Source organism: Pezoporus flaviventris, unplaced genomic scaffold, assembly GCF_033815535.1.
Source record: "Pezoporus flaviventris isolate CSIRO_AGI_PZ_B2104156 unplaced genomic scaffold, CSIRO_AGI_Pfla_v1 ptg000002l, whole genome shotgun sequence".
NCBI lineage: Eukaryota > Metazoa > Chordata > Aves > Psittaciformes > Psittacidae > Pezoporus > Pezoporus flaviventris.
In genome coordinates, this window is record NW_026892550.1 from 73,046,059 (window position 1) to 73,059,138 (window position 13,080).

The 13,080-nt window shown below is 42.5% G+C and overlaps 1 protein-coding gene across 5 annotated transcripts in view; it reads left to right on the plus strand.

The window, feature by feature from the left end:
* The first annotated feature begins 1,986 nt into the window (after positions 1-1,986).
* PRDM5 (PR/SET domain 5) overlaps positions 1,987-13,080 on the plus strand; it is a 93,289-nt gene continuing 82,195 nt past the window's right edge. For all 5 annotated transcript variants that reach the window (XR_009741545.1, XR_009741546.1, XM_061443671.1 and 2 more), the window contains exons 1-2: positions 1,987-2,277; positions 7,407-7,490. Coding sequence is in view for 3 of the 5 variants with exons in the window: in XM_061443671.1 (XP_061299655.1) it covers positions 2,185-2,277; positions 7,407-7,490 (177 nt within the window). In the remaining 2 variants the exon portion in view is untranslated. The remainder of the gene's footprint in view (positions 2,278-7,406; positions 7,491-13,080) is intronic.

A 13,080-nucleotide genomic window follows, 5' to 3' on the forward strand; every position in this document is an offset into this window, starting at 1 on the left:
AATACCTCTTCCTCTCTCCAAGGAAGTTATGTAAATAGTTAGACACCATTAGGCTTCAAACCTGAAGGCTGCTGGATGCCCTTGTATTTCTCCTTACGGTTCCATGTAGTTCTAAACAAGCAACTATGGAGCAAAACAGAAACAGTGCTGAGCACATTCAGTTTCCCTGTGCTAGACTGCAAATGAGTTACAGCTCAATGTTTGCTCTTTGAGGAGGGGAGAGATTTTTCAGCTGCTATGCCAGCAAACCCCAGTGTATCTGCAGCAATTGCAACAGAAGTTTGTATGCAGTAGTTCAATTGGACACTTTAGAGCTATGCCAGCAAGAACATACTTTTCACTTGTGTATGCTGTGTCTTCAGCTGAAGGCAGTGCTGGCATAGGTATGGTCTGCAATCAGTTCTGTTCATGACAGAGAACTAAGGGAGGCTATACGCACCTAAGCTGTGTATGTACCAAACACAAAATAGTTATGTTGAAACTTACCAGGCTCCGGTCTTACCACTGTCTAATAATCAGTGTACATTCAGCATCCTGTGTCATCTTTCATCTCTGTTCTGTCTGATTTGCTTCATTTGGACCTCACCCTCCTTGCCACTGCAGCTAGGACAAAACACAACAGAACTGTTAACATACATATCTACCCAAGTAGCAGTTCTCAGCTCAACAAGGCTGACTTTATTCCCCCCACTGACCTTTGTATAAACCAGAAAGGACAAATGCTGACACCAACAGCATATGAAACCCATTTATAAGGTGTTATGGTCGATGGCTGATTAATTTAAATAAAAAAAAAACGCTGGTACAAGTGGCCAGACAGTTGTAAATATGTTTAATGTCATAACACCTATTATGCTACAAAAGGAGACTGATCTAAATCTCCTCTCTCTCAGCTTAAAGCCTTGTCCTATCACTACGTGCTCTTGTCAAAAGCACCTCTCCATATTTCTTGTAGGACCCTTTTAGGCACTGGAAGCTGCTCTAAGGTCTTCTGGAGCCTCTTCCTATCTAGGCTGAACAACTCCAGCTTTCTCAGTCTTCTAGAAAAAGTTCAATGTTGGATATTGCAGTTTTATGAAAAAGAGTAGTCGTGTGCTGTCATCAACCTGCTAAAATGTAACTTCTTTCTCCCTGTTCAAACTAGATTGTGTGCAGTATTAGTTGGAATACAATGCCCCTGCTAGGTATACAGTGAAAACATACGTTAATCTTCAGACAAACACAATTAGACCGAATGTTTGGGGTTCCTTTAGAAGTGCTAGATTTCCATCATTCCCTCTTTTTTCCACCAAAAAGTCTCCAAAAGTGAAGGATTATGTGTTTTCAAAAGTGAATCTAAATCTGGATTTGCCCATTCCTGCAATACAAAAATAATGAGGATAAATGGGTGCTGTTTTGAGACAATACTGTGTTTGTGGAAAGTGTGACTACGTAACTGCGGATTGAAGTGTGGGTATTGTTTCTCTCTAGCACTCATATCTGTGCGTGCCAGCAGCGACTATTTAAGCATGTATGTGAGAGGTCCCAGTTCTTAAACACACAAAAACCTCTGGGTTTTTGTGACAGGGCACAGATTGTCTGCCTCTGCTGGCCTTCACAATTAGCTCCACCTTTTGGACCCGAGACTCCATGATGCCTGCCCACCTTTCTGCACTCCCAGCTGCGTCTGGGTTACACGACTGCAGCAACCTGAGGGATGAGCTTGCCGGTGCTGGACCATAAGGCCACGACTGTATGATGAACAGCCATTTGCTCTGGACAAACCAGCCTGCAGGTGAGAAGCAGGCTTTCATGCCTCTGCAGAGCACACTGCTTATGCCTGAGCACACATGAGGAGGCCGCGGGTGCCGTGACCCATGCTGAGGCCAGGCCTCAGCCGTGGGAGCGTTGGAAGCCCGAGGGCCTCGTATTTTTAGTCCCGACACTGACGCACCTCTACCTAACCGCCCCGCGCGCGATCTCTGCCCCGCCGTGCGCGCGCGCCCCCTGCTGATGCCCCGCCCTGTTCCCCCTCGCGGGCGGCTTTGCTCCTCCCCTCGGCCTGAAGAGCCAGGGAAGCCCCGCAGCCAGCCCCTCTTCCTACGCCCTCCCCTGGCCCGGCGGATGCGCTCGCTCTCCCGGTGGGATGGAAGTCCCCGGTGATCCTTCTTCCCGGTAGCAGGCGGCGGCTCTGTTCGGCGCAAAATGCTGGGCATGTACGTGCCGGATAGGTTTGCCCTGAAATCATCAAAAGTGCAGGACGGGATGGGGCTCTACGCGGCCCGCAGAGTTAAGAAGGTGGGTGATGGTCGGGCAACCGGGGTAGCGGCCTGGGCCGGCCCGAGCAGGCGGGGAGCGGATGCCACGTATCACAGGAGAGTGGGGCGACTCCTCCCCTACTTGCCGCCGCCGGCCGGGCTGCCGCGATCTAACGTTACCTCAGAGCCACTTTGTGGGCGCTCTCCCCTCGGGGGGAGGCAGTGCCTGATCTCCCTATTCCCCCCAAAGGGTTCGTCCTGGGGAGCTGCCGCCCGGGGGGGGGGAAGGGCGGCGGGGTCCTACCCTGTGCAGTCGGCGGAAGGTTTTCTCTGTGGGTGTCTGTGCCACCCATTTTGTTTAAACTCCGTTGGTGTTTCTGGCGCTGGGGTGAGGGTAGGGCTGGCTCCCCAATCACCGATCGCCTTCAGGCCGCGGCGCCCCTCTGCGGCCCCCTTCGGCCGCAGGCTCCCGCCGCATTTCTCACCTGAGGGCTCGGCGGGAGCAGTGTTTTGAGTCCGTCGTTTCGAGATAATAAAGCCGGGCCTGTGAAAAATACCGTCCAGTTGTGGTGCACTACTCTCATACCCTAACCAGGTATTGTCCCTTGGCATAATCGAATAGAAAATCTCTTGATGACCTGAAATCCCAATTATAACTGCCCAGGTGGCTTGTTAGCACAGATAAAGGCATAAAAGTTATGAACCCTTATTAGTATACACTTATATGTATTTTCTGTGTTTTGCTTTTCATCTTAGTCCTGGTTTTGGCTCTGAGTGGGGTGGGAGGGCTGCCTAATTTTCCACTGATTTCATCAACAAAGCTTAGACACCATCGGTAGAGGGTCTCTCATTTTTAAGGTGCCCCTCAGTATTAACAGGGGGTGGAAGTGAAAAATTTTATATCGGTGGGCATAATTTATTTTTTTTTCCCCCAGAGGTTCTGATCTTTCCTTTGAAAACTGGGACTTCACACAGCAGGGAAGTCTCTATGCTACTAGCACTTCTTAATCCTTGAACTCTGAAATAGAGTGAGCTGTAGACTGAAGCTCAAGGAAATGATTATCTACATATGGTTCTGAATTTCGGTTCAGGGCCTGAGCCCCCTTCCTTTACACTGTTGACAGTTGGACCATTTCCTACCTGAATTACTCCACCTTGCTTTTGAACTGTTACACTGGCAAAGTATATGCTATCAGAGCTCTGCCAGTGTGAGCACATCATACAGGACATCCTGGAAACATGAAATGGTGCTGTGTGACACGTATAGCATGTGGAATGCAGAAAGTAAAGGCAGAGGCAGTTGTAGTAAGAGATCGGTTTGTATTGGGAGTGTCTGTTACAGGCTTGTCCTTTATTTGACAATTAATCCCCTGCTGGTAGCACCCAGGATTGTGGTATGAAAATCCCTGATCAGAAGTCTGTGTCTGACAGGCGGACATTAGTCTTTGATAGCCTGAGGAACCAGCTCTTGAGTTGCTGTGTGGGCAGTGGTTGGAACAGGTATTCCTAAAATGATTGGAGACTGAAGCACTGTGTGTTGCCACAGCTGTTCAGGAAAGGGTGGATGTGTAAGTGACATGGATGACATGTTGGATATAGCCAGCCTGTTACTCTTTTCCACAAAAAGAAAAATCACATCTGAAGTGCTCTCAACATATTTTCTTCTCTGGTAATGAGGCAGCAGTACTAGACTTCATGGCTGTGATGAAGTAGCTAATAGCAGGTAAATCAGTTCTTTGAAGCTTTGGGATTGGGAGGAGGTGTTGAATATGAAGACTGAAAGTAAAACACATTTCAAATTATTTTATAATCAGAAATTGCAGTGCCAACTCTCCAAGTGCTAAATAATCATGAATTAGGCCTCTGAAAATTCTCCTATTAGCAAAATTTTGGTGATAATACATTTTGAATGGCTGTTGTCTGCTGCCTGCTTTTGTGCCTTTAGGTATTACGCTGTGCTTTGAAGTTTTCATCTGTAATCATAAAATGTGGAAACTTTTTGTTTCGTTACTTTTACCCAAGCTGTGATTCTCTTGTAACTTTTTTTCTTCAGTAGCTCTCCTTTGGTTACAGCATCAGTATTATAAGGACCTTGGTATAATCATCAGAGAACCACTACATTTCTCATTGCTAAGACCGGAAGAAGATTTATCACTGCTCCTTTCTTGAAAGCAACTGTTGAAAATAGCTTTTTTAACGTTTGAATGATGTGCCTTCATGTCTTGAATAATTAATGTGGTTGAGTTTAGACTCTATTATATGTCTCACTTTTATTCATCAGGGAGGAATTTGAAGTCTTAGTATGGTTTTGATTAATATATGACATATGACTGCATGTTTATTAACTAGGACTAATACATATATATATGAAGAAAATGCTCTGAAAGGGTACATGAATAATTACACTTATCTCCATGGACCTTCATGATCCAAGACATGAAGTTTTGCTGTCTCTAAATTCTTTCCAATTTTGAGAAGCTAGAAAGCTTCCGAATCAGCTATTGTTTATGTTACATATATTTTACATTTAGAGCTGGACATCTTGCCTTTTGCTTTTCCTATTGTTTTAAGCTTCTAGAAGGTCTTAAACATACTACAGTAGAGGTTTATGTGTCTGGAGTAGCTGAGATAGGAATGCTGTATGGTGTTCCTTGTTTTGAGTCAGTATGCAGTATTAAGCTATTGCTGTGCTTCATCCCAGAGGTGATGCATGCTTTGGTGATGGGTAAAATTAACACTGCAAATGCTTTACAAGGTACCTAGGGATCTTTTGGATTGTAAGTATGAAGGTATTTCTGAGGTGAGGGTTGTGGAAACGTCCAAAATTCTTAAAGAAGTAATTAATCTTTTCAGGTTGTCTTAAAAAGTGTTATTCTGCTGCTGAAGTGAATGTGGGAGACTAGTTTTTTTTAGGTTTCTTATTTATTATGTCTTTAAATAATTTCCAGAGTAAACTTATGTTACTGTTTTTCTTTTTTTTTCTTTCTATAGAACTAATCTAGATTATAGATTGGACTATAGATTATAGTCCAATAGGGTTCTTTCCATCTTGATAATTGCTATGAGTAATGAAAGATTCTGCAGATAAAATTATGCCCTTTTAGACCTCAGCAGTTGTCGTGAGCTGCTTTCCCTGTTGCACCAAGCCTGTTACTTTCTGAGTGAATGGGGGAAGCCAGCTCAGCTTGGCAGGAGGCTTCTGCTCCAGAAAGGGCCTACCTTATCTTTACTGAGCTAGACAGGACCTTACTGTTTCCAGAGAAGTTTTCCTCTGATATCACCTTGGCTCTTCCTCCTTCTTAATCTGAGAAAACAATGCAATTTAAGCAAATTGCCTTTCATGTGACACTTGCCTGGCACATATTAGTATGTTTACTGGGGTGTCACTCGGCTTCAGCTGAGAATGTTTATGGCTGTACACATGCAAGTGTATTGACCTGTTTTCACCTTCATTACTGATAAGATTGAGGGACTCTTCATCAGGGACTGTAGTGATAGGTCAAGGGGTAATGGGTGTAAATGTAAACAGGGGAAGTTCAGGTTATGCAAGGAGGACGTTCTTTACTGTAAGGGTGGTGAGGCACTGGAACAGAGTGCCCAAATAAGTGGTAAATGCTCCATCCTTGGCAGTGTTCAAGGCCAGGTTGGACAGAGCTTTGGGCAACATGATGGAGTGTGAGGCATCCCTGCCTATGGCAGAGGGGTTGGTACTAGGTGATCTTAAGGTCATTTCCAACCCAAACCATTCTATGATTAAGAAGAAAATTTCAGTTTGAGTATTAAATCCCAGGCAGGTAGAAATGGAACTGGGAAATGACTGGCAGGGGGGGAACTCTGACCTCATTTGTTTAGCAAAACAATGAAAGGTGATATGGAGATAAGTGAGAGGTGAAGACCCATAGTGCCAGTTTTTGATGTCACTGCCCCTTTCTGTGTCTCCAGAAGGGCTCCAGTTGTTGTCTTTTTACTTTCTGCTTTGTTGTTCTTTCTAATGAAATCTTCTTTTTGCACATTTGTAAATATTGGCCCTCAACTCTGTTACCTTGTCCTGCAATGCCAATTTGCTTTTCCTTTGTTTATTGACTTTCAGGTTCAATTTTAAATACAATTTTTTTTTTGGTGTTTTTTTTTTAGGTTTTTTTGGTTGGTTGGTTTCTCAGAGGAATGATGCATTGTTCTTTCTCTCCGTTCTACCTGTACGCAATCTGTAAAAACTAAGCAAGATACAAAACATGTAGCAGGCTGTTACTGGGATCATGGAACGTGCCTGGGGGAAGGGATGAGTGGAGAAGATCAATACTTTTATTGGCCATAATAGCATTATTTTTAAAGAAACACCAAAGTTGATTTTCATTATATATTTATAATCTGTAATGCTTAGAAGTATATAGAGCTTTTAGACTTGAGTACTGCTTAAAGGAACATTGTGCATTCCAGTTTGTAGGGGTTGTCACTGTAAATAAGGACAAGGTTGGGGGAATGGGGAGGAGCTAGGCCTGTATTAGAAGAAAGTCCTATTTAAATAATTTACCCTTCTGGTAGTGTGACATCTGTGATGGAAGAACATATCAATGGATGCTTCCACAGCATGTGTTATGAGTAGCAGGTGGTATAACATTTTAATTTTATTTATGAAAGCTTGAATTAATTCATAGACATGTGCATACTCCTTTTGTTTTTAAATGAATCTCTCTGTATGATCAAACTCTCAGTTATTCAGTGTTTTGATATGTGGCACTTGAAAAAGTAGTATTGCAAATAATCTTGCAAATAAATCTAATGTAAACTTTGTGCTTGCCAAATACTTCATGCCTTAGTTGGCTGTCTATTGCAAGGTACTTGAAAATTTTGTGAGAAATGTCAGAAATTTCACGCGTGAATTTCAGCCTTGTTTAAAATTAAGAAAATGCTGTTTCCCAAAGGGGAAATAAGCATGTACAGGAAAGGTATGGTTTTAACAGATTCTCCAAGCTACGAGAAGAGTGGGAATGAGCTTGAAGTTGAATCCTGAAGGGTGCACACCCTTGTGGCATGTAGTTGGATGACAAAGGAGAACTGTCCTTTGCCATTTGAAGCTGAAAGTGATCCTCTGCTGGAGTTTGGTAATTTACTTGCCTTTATTCGATTATTTTTTCCACTAATTCTTTTCTTTTATAATTTTGCCTTTAGGGTGAAAAATTTGGCCCCTTTGCAGGGGAGAAGCGAATGCCTGAGGAGCTGGATGAGAGCACAGACTGCAGGCTCATGTGGGAAGTGAGTAGTCTAAAATGACATTAGCACACCTAGCCAAAAGTGTTTTCAGAATTAAGATTTACCATAACAAGTCCTTTTTCTTTTTTTTTTCTCCAGCTTAAAGATACTGTAATGAGATTTTGTACTCACTGATGCTTTTAAAATACGCTTTGTGGGTGGAGGGGGATTGACTTATTTAAAACTATAAAGAAACAACAAATGATAGTTTCTAATCACAGAAACATAGAATTATTTGGATTTCAAGGGACCTTAAAGATTATCTTGTTCCAGCTTCCTGCCGTGGACAGGGACACCTTCCACTAGACCAGGTTGCTCAAAGCCTATCAATGAAGTGTGAAAAATACCAAGTCAGGCAAACCAGAAAAATATAACAACATTGTGGAAATTACTGAAAAATGTTAAGAAAGTTTAAATATGGGAAAATGATTGTAAGTTACTGAAATACTGATATATGCTGATTAATAGGTGTCAATTAATGGCTTACTCCAAGTGTAATATAAAACATCTCCTGCTGTGACACTTCTTCTAGGGTTTGGCAATTGTGTAAGGGAAGTTTTCAAATGTTAGCAACTTTGTAATGCAGTGTGTAGTTGTGAGATCTTGAGCAAAACAAAAAATCTGGTGGTGTGGGCAGAGGAAGGCATAGTGAGTTTTGGGACTCATTGAAAGTATTTTATACATGTTAGGCAGCAACAGTAGTTTATAGACTAGATTTTGTAATTAGGTCCCTAACCCAGCCTATTTCCTATCATAGTTGTGTTTGCCTGTAGTAAAAATCTATCGGTTGAGCAATTGAAGAAATTACACTAACTGAAAAATACTTGTAATAGCAACATTTCCAACTTGTTAGAAGCACCTGGTCTTCAGTGCTTCTGTCTTTATTATCTTTCTTTTATGCTGTAGTTCTTTGAGCAGAATTCCTTTTCTTCTACTCATCCCCCAGCAGTTTCTATTGAATGATATTTAGTCCTGGTCTACACCAAGAAGGGGACTCCCTTCCTGTTTTTGAACATTTCTATAGTTAGAGGTGTAAGGATGACTTATTTTTCTGTTGTGTGGCACTGTACAAAAAATGCTTATGTTTGACATGTGGCTTGAAGCACTGTTTATGCATTTATTACACAATAAATGTGTATTTGGAAAAAAAATCCCTTCTAGCATTAACATCGCTGAGCAGCTTATAAAGAGCATAGTATTGATACAATCTTAGTAGAGCTGTAAATAGATTCTATGCTCTTATGAGTGAGAGAATGCTAAAAGCCTGTCACATTAAACCCAGAATCAATAGAAATATAATGAGTGGCAAAATATTCCTAGATGAATGTTAGGTCTTTGAATCCCTGTGCTTTTGTTTTCCCCCTTTCCCTTTTTTCTTTTCTTTTTCTTTAAAAAAAAAAAAAAAAAATAATCTTACAGTGTGTCCAAAATATCATTTCCCAGAGAGGAGGTGTGGACAATTTGTTCCCCTCTCTGGTTATGTACTTAGAGCAGCTGGCTTCATCTCCTTTGTTCTCAGTTGAAACTAAAACAATGTAGTGTGGTTTTATTAGATATATTTGCTGTACATGTTAATGTGCCCTGGCTCACTTGCCTTTTCATGGTTTCTGCAGGTTATTTGAAACCAATAAAATACTTGAGCTAGAACAAGGTTTTCAGAAGGGATGGTGGGTGGATTATAGAAACAACAAGGTCTTTAAGTTTGTTGGAAAGCCGTATGATTTTCCAGATTCCTCATTGCTGATGATTAAATGAGATTTACCTGTTCATGTAAGACAGAAAATAAAAACCAAATACATGGATTTACTGATGACACTAATATGACCCCATCAACAGCAAACCAGAAAACGAGTTTTTTTATGAGCTGTTTGAAAAGATTTCATAATATCTTACTGTAACGTAGTTTTGAGAGCCTTGAAAAGATTCCTGCATACCAAATTTTATGACTTCCTGAATGTTTGAACCCAAGTTGTTCATGTTTACTGAGGTTGATCTGAGCGTGAGCTTTATAGTACAATGTAAATCATGCTGAAAGTAGTCTTAAATTGAAAATCAAGACCAGGAATGCAGAAGGTAGAAAGCTGAACACTGCGAGTAGAAGGTTATTGCAGAGACTGTGGGAGGCAGACACAGCAACTAGCCAAGTTTTTGGGTAGTCAGCTGTACTGAAGATATGAAAAATAATTAATTTGAACACTGTTGGGTGAAGGCATGCTAAAGCTTGGCCTCGCAGTCTGATGGCAGTCAAAACAATGCATTTTCAGAGAGGACACCTTTAGGAAGAAAGCTAAGTGGTAGAGGGTTTTTCTAAGTGAAGTAAAAGTGAACATTGGTGGAACATTTCATTTCTTGGCATGTGATGCCTGGGATCTGAGCTTCAATTTTGTGGAACAGTTTTCTCTGAGGAAGTTTACCACATGCATTTCTAGTTGTGTAGAGTAATGGTCTGTGATGTGGTCTCTTTTGATCAAGCTGTTCCTTTTTCTCCAAGACCAGCATTTTGTGTTGGCATCTTTAAGATGTCATGTTGAGACAAAATTGTACACATTATGTTTTCTTTTGGTCTTCAGGAAAACATGGAACCCAGCAAATTTATTGCGTCCAGTGATTTTGTTAAATAAAGTTCTGAGGATATTAGAGATTCTGTTTGAATTAAACCTAGCAGAATGCCATTGGCCTGGCTGTAACTTGCAGAGTGTTGAAGAAATCAAAGGCTTACACTTGCTCGTTTAACAGATGCCAGAGGACCGATGGTGGTGGGGGGAAGTGTCTTTGATCTTGCTGTTATCTTTGTAAAGAGCTATATGCTGAAATGTTTTACTTACAAGTGATGTAAAAGGGGAAAAAACCCACAAACCTGTGGTAAACATAAAGTTAGGAGTAGTAATAAAAAGCCAAGAAAATGTCCAAATAGCTGGCTCCCTCCCTCCCTCCTTCCTTTCTTCCTTCCCTCCTTTCCCCCCTTCCCCCACCTTCTCATTATCCCCCAGCCTGAATTGCATGTTAACACTACTTAAGCAGGCAGCTAGTTGCTAGTGATGAGTTTTATTCTTATTGTTAGTATCCCACTAGCACCTTGATTAAATACTGCTTTGTTGGTCTGTATTAGTATACTTGGCATAGAAACTTTAAATTAATGTCTTTGCTGGGAGAGCAAGTGCTTGAAGGCAAAACCAAAATAATCTTTAGGTGTTGAAGTTCACAGAAGTTTTTGCCTCTGAAGGCTCAGATGTTCAGTTTATTTTCTTTATTGTTGCTCACCAAGAAAGTGGCATTCATTGTATTGTGGCAAGCATATACTTTTGGTGATGACTTTGACAACTGTTAAAACAGGGAGGGCTGGAAAGACTTAGTCCTTCTTCAAATACTATTATATACCATGAAGAAATGTTGGTCAGGATTGGATGGCATATAATATGCTGTGTAATGCTGAATGTTACATGTTTCAGGTTTGGTTTCTATCTATCTGCCAAGATTATGTTTTCTTCATTGTTACGTTAAAACCAAGAAGAAGATGCTGCAAATGCATGTGTTACTGAAACTAGTAATGAGTGGTGTCCCTCAGGGATTGGTGTTGGGAACAGTCTTGTTCAGCAACTTTGTCAGTGACATGGACAATGAGATTGAGTACTTCCTCAGCAAGTTTACTGGTGACACCAAGCTGTGTGGTTCGGTTGGTACATTGGAGGGAAGGAATGCCATACAGACTGACCTTGACATGCTTGTGAGGTGGGTTGATGCCAGCCTCATAAAGTTTAACCATGCCAAGTGCAAGGTCCTGCACCTGGGTTGGAGCAATACCAGGCAGAGCTACAGGTTGGGCAGAGAAAAAATTCAGAGCAACCCTGCGGAAAAGGACTTGGAGGTGTTGGTTGATGAGAAACTTCACATGAGCTGGCTCCAGTGTGTGTGCTTGCAGCCCAGAAAGCCAACCGTATCCTGGGCTGCATCAAAAGGAGCATGACCATCAGGTTGAAGGAGGTGATCCTGCCCCTCTACTCTGCTCTCGCAACACCTCACTTGGAGTACTGTGTACAGTTCTGGTGTTCTCAACATAAAAAGGACATGGAACTGTTGGAACTATTCCAGAGGCAGGCCACGAGGATGATCAGGGGACTGCAGCACCTCCCGTATGAAGATAGTCTGAGAAAGTTGAGGCTGTTCAGCCTGGGGAAGATAAGGCTGCATGGAGACCTCATAGCAGCCTTCCAGTATCTGAAGGGGGCCTAAAGGGGTGCTGAGGAGGGACTCTTCATTAGGGACTGTAGCGATAAGACAAGGGGTAATAGGTTAAAACTCTGTCCTGGGTTTAGCAGTAGCAGTGATTTTTTCACCTTCTTGGTAGCTGGTGCAGCGCTGTGTATTTTGACTTTCAGCCTGGAAACAACGCTGATAACACTGTTTTTAGTTGTTGCTAAGTAATGTTTACCCTGACCAAGGACTTTGTGAGGCTCATGGTCTGCCAGGGAGGAGGGGAAGCCAGGAGGAAGCAGAGACAGGACGCTTGACCCAAGCTAGGCAAAGAGGTATTCCCTACCACAGCATGTCATGCCTGGGGGGGTAACTGGGAGTTACCTGGAAGGACGCGGGGTCTTCTGGGTCGGACTCGTTTTTCGGTGGGTGGTATCGTATTCTCTTCCCTTGTTATTTTCTCTTAGTATTGTTGTCGTTGGTGGTAGCGGTGGTGATTTGTGTTGCACATTGTTTGCTGGACTGTTCTTGTCTCAACCTGTGGGATTTGCACTCTTTTGATTCTCCTCCCCATCTGTCCGGGAGCAGGGAAGGGGAGAGCCCTTGGTGGGGGTGCCTCGATTGCTTCCAGCCTGGCACCACTCACTGGGAGTGAGTGAACAAGCTGTCTGGCTAGGGTTTAAACCACGACAGTTCCTTTTTTGGCGCCCAACGTGGGGCCCAAAGGGTTGAGATAATGACAGATCTGTCCGGATTAATAGTCACTCATCACAATGCTGATTTATTGGCTCTCAAGGTTGTTCCTCTTGGTCTCACAGTTTCAGTATACCGTACCTTACTTTGAGCTGATATTTGCTGTATTAGTGTTTTTCAAGTGTGGGGCCTGGGCTAAGGTTTTTGTCTCATTGTACTTTATGGTAATGACTTGTAATACAATAGAATCATTGATCATGAAACTGATCTGGCTTATGTTCCCAGTGTGGTCACCACCTTTATGATTTGGGAGGTATATAATAGAAGTGCTTAACAATTACACATCTTTTTTTCCCCTTCTCGGGTGGTCAACCTGTGAAGGAGACCTTCTTTTACCCTCCCAGTCCTCTTCCCAGACCATTTACAGCATCATTTGAGAGTTTTGAAGTTTTTGAATGGCCTTTTAATGCTGTTGAGACTTGTTTGCTGATCGTGATGGGGATCACTATGTTGGCACGCATACAGAGTGTATTTTGCCCAGAACTGATTTCAAGAGTTAAGCAGAGTCAGGTTTGGGTCTTGTCTGGGGTCAAACGACGAAGTAGGAGGACCAAGAGATTTTCCCGAGGCTGGACAGTCATGAGTGGCAGGGTGTGTGGGATAGTGTGGGCAAGTATCTAGGTCAGCGGGCCCCTCCAGTACTTTGGAA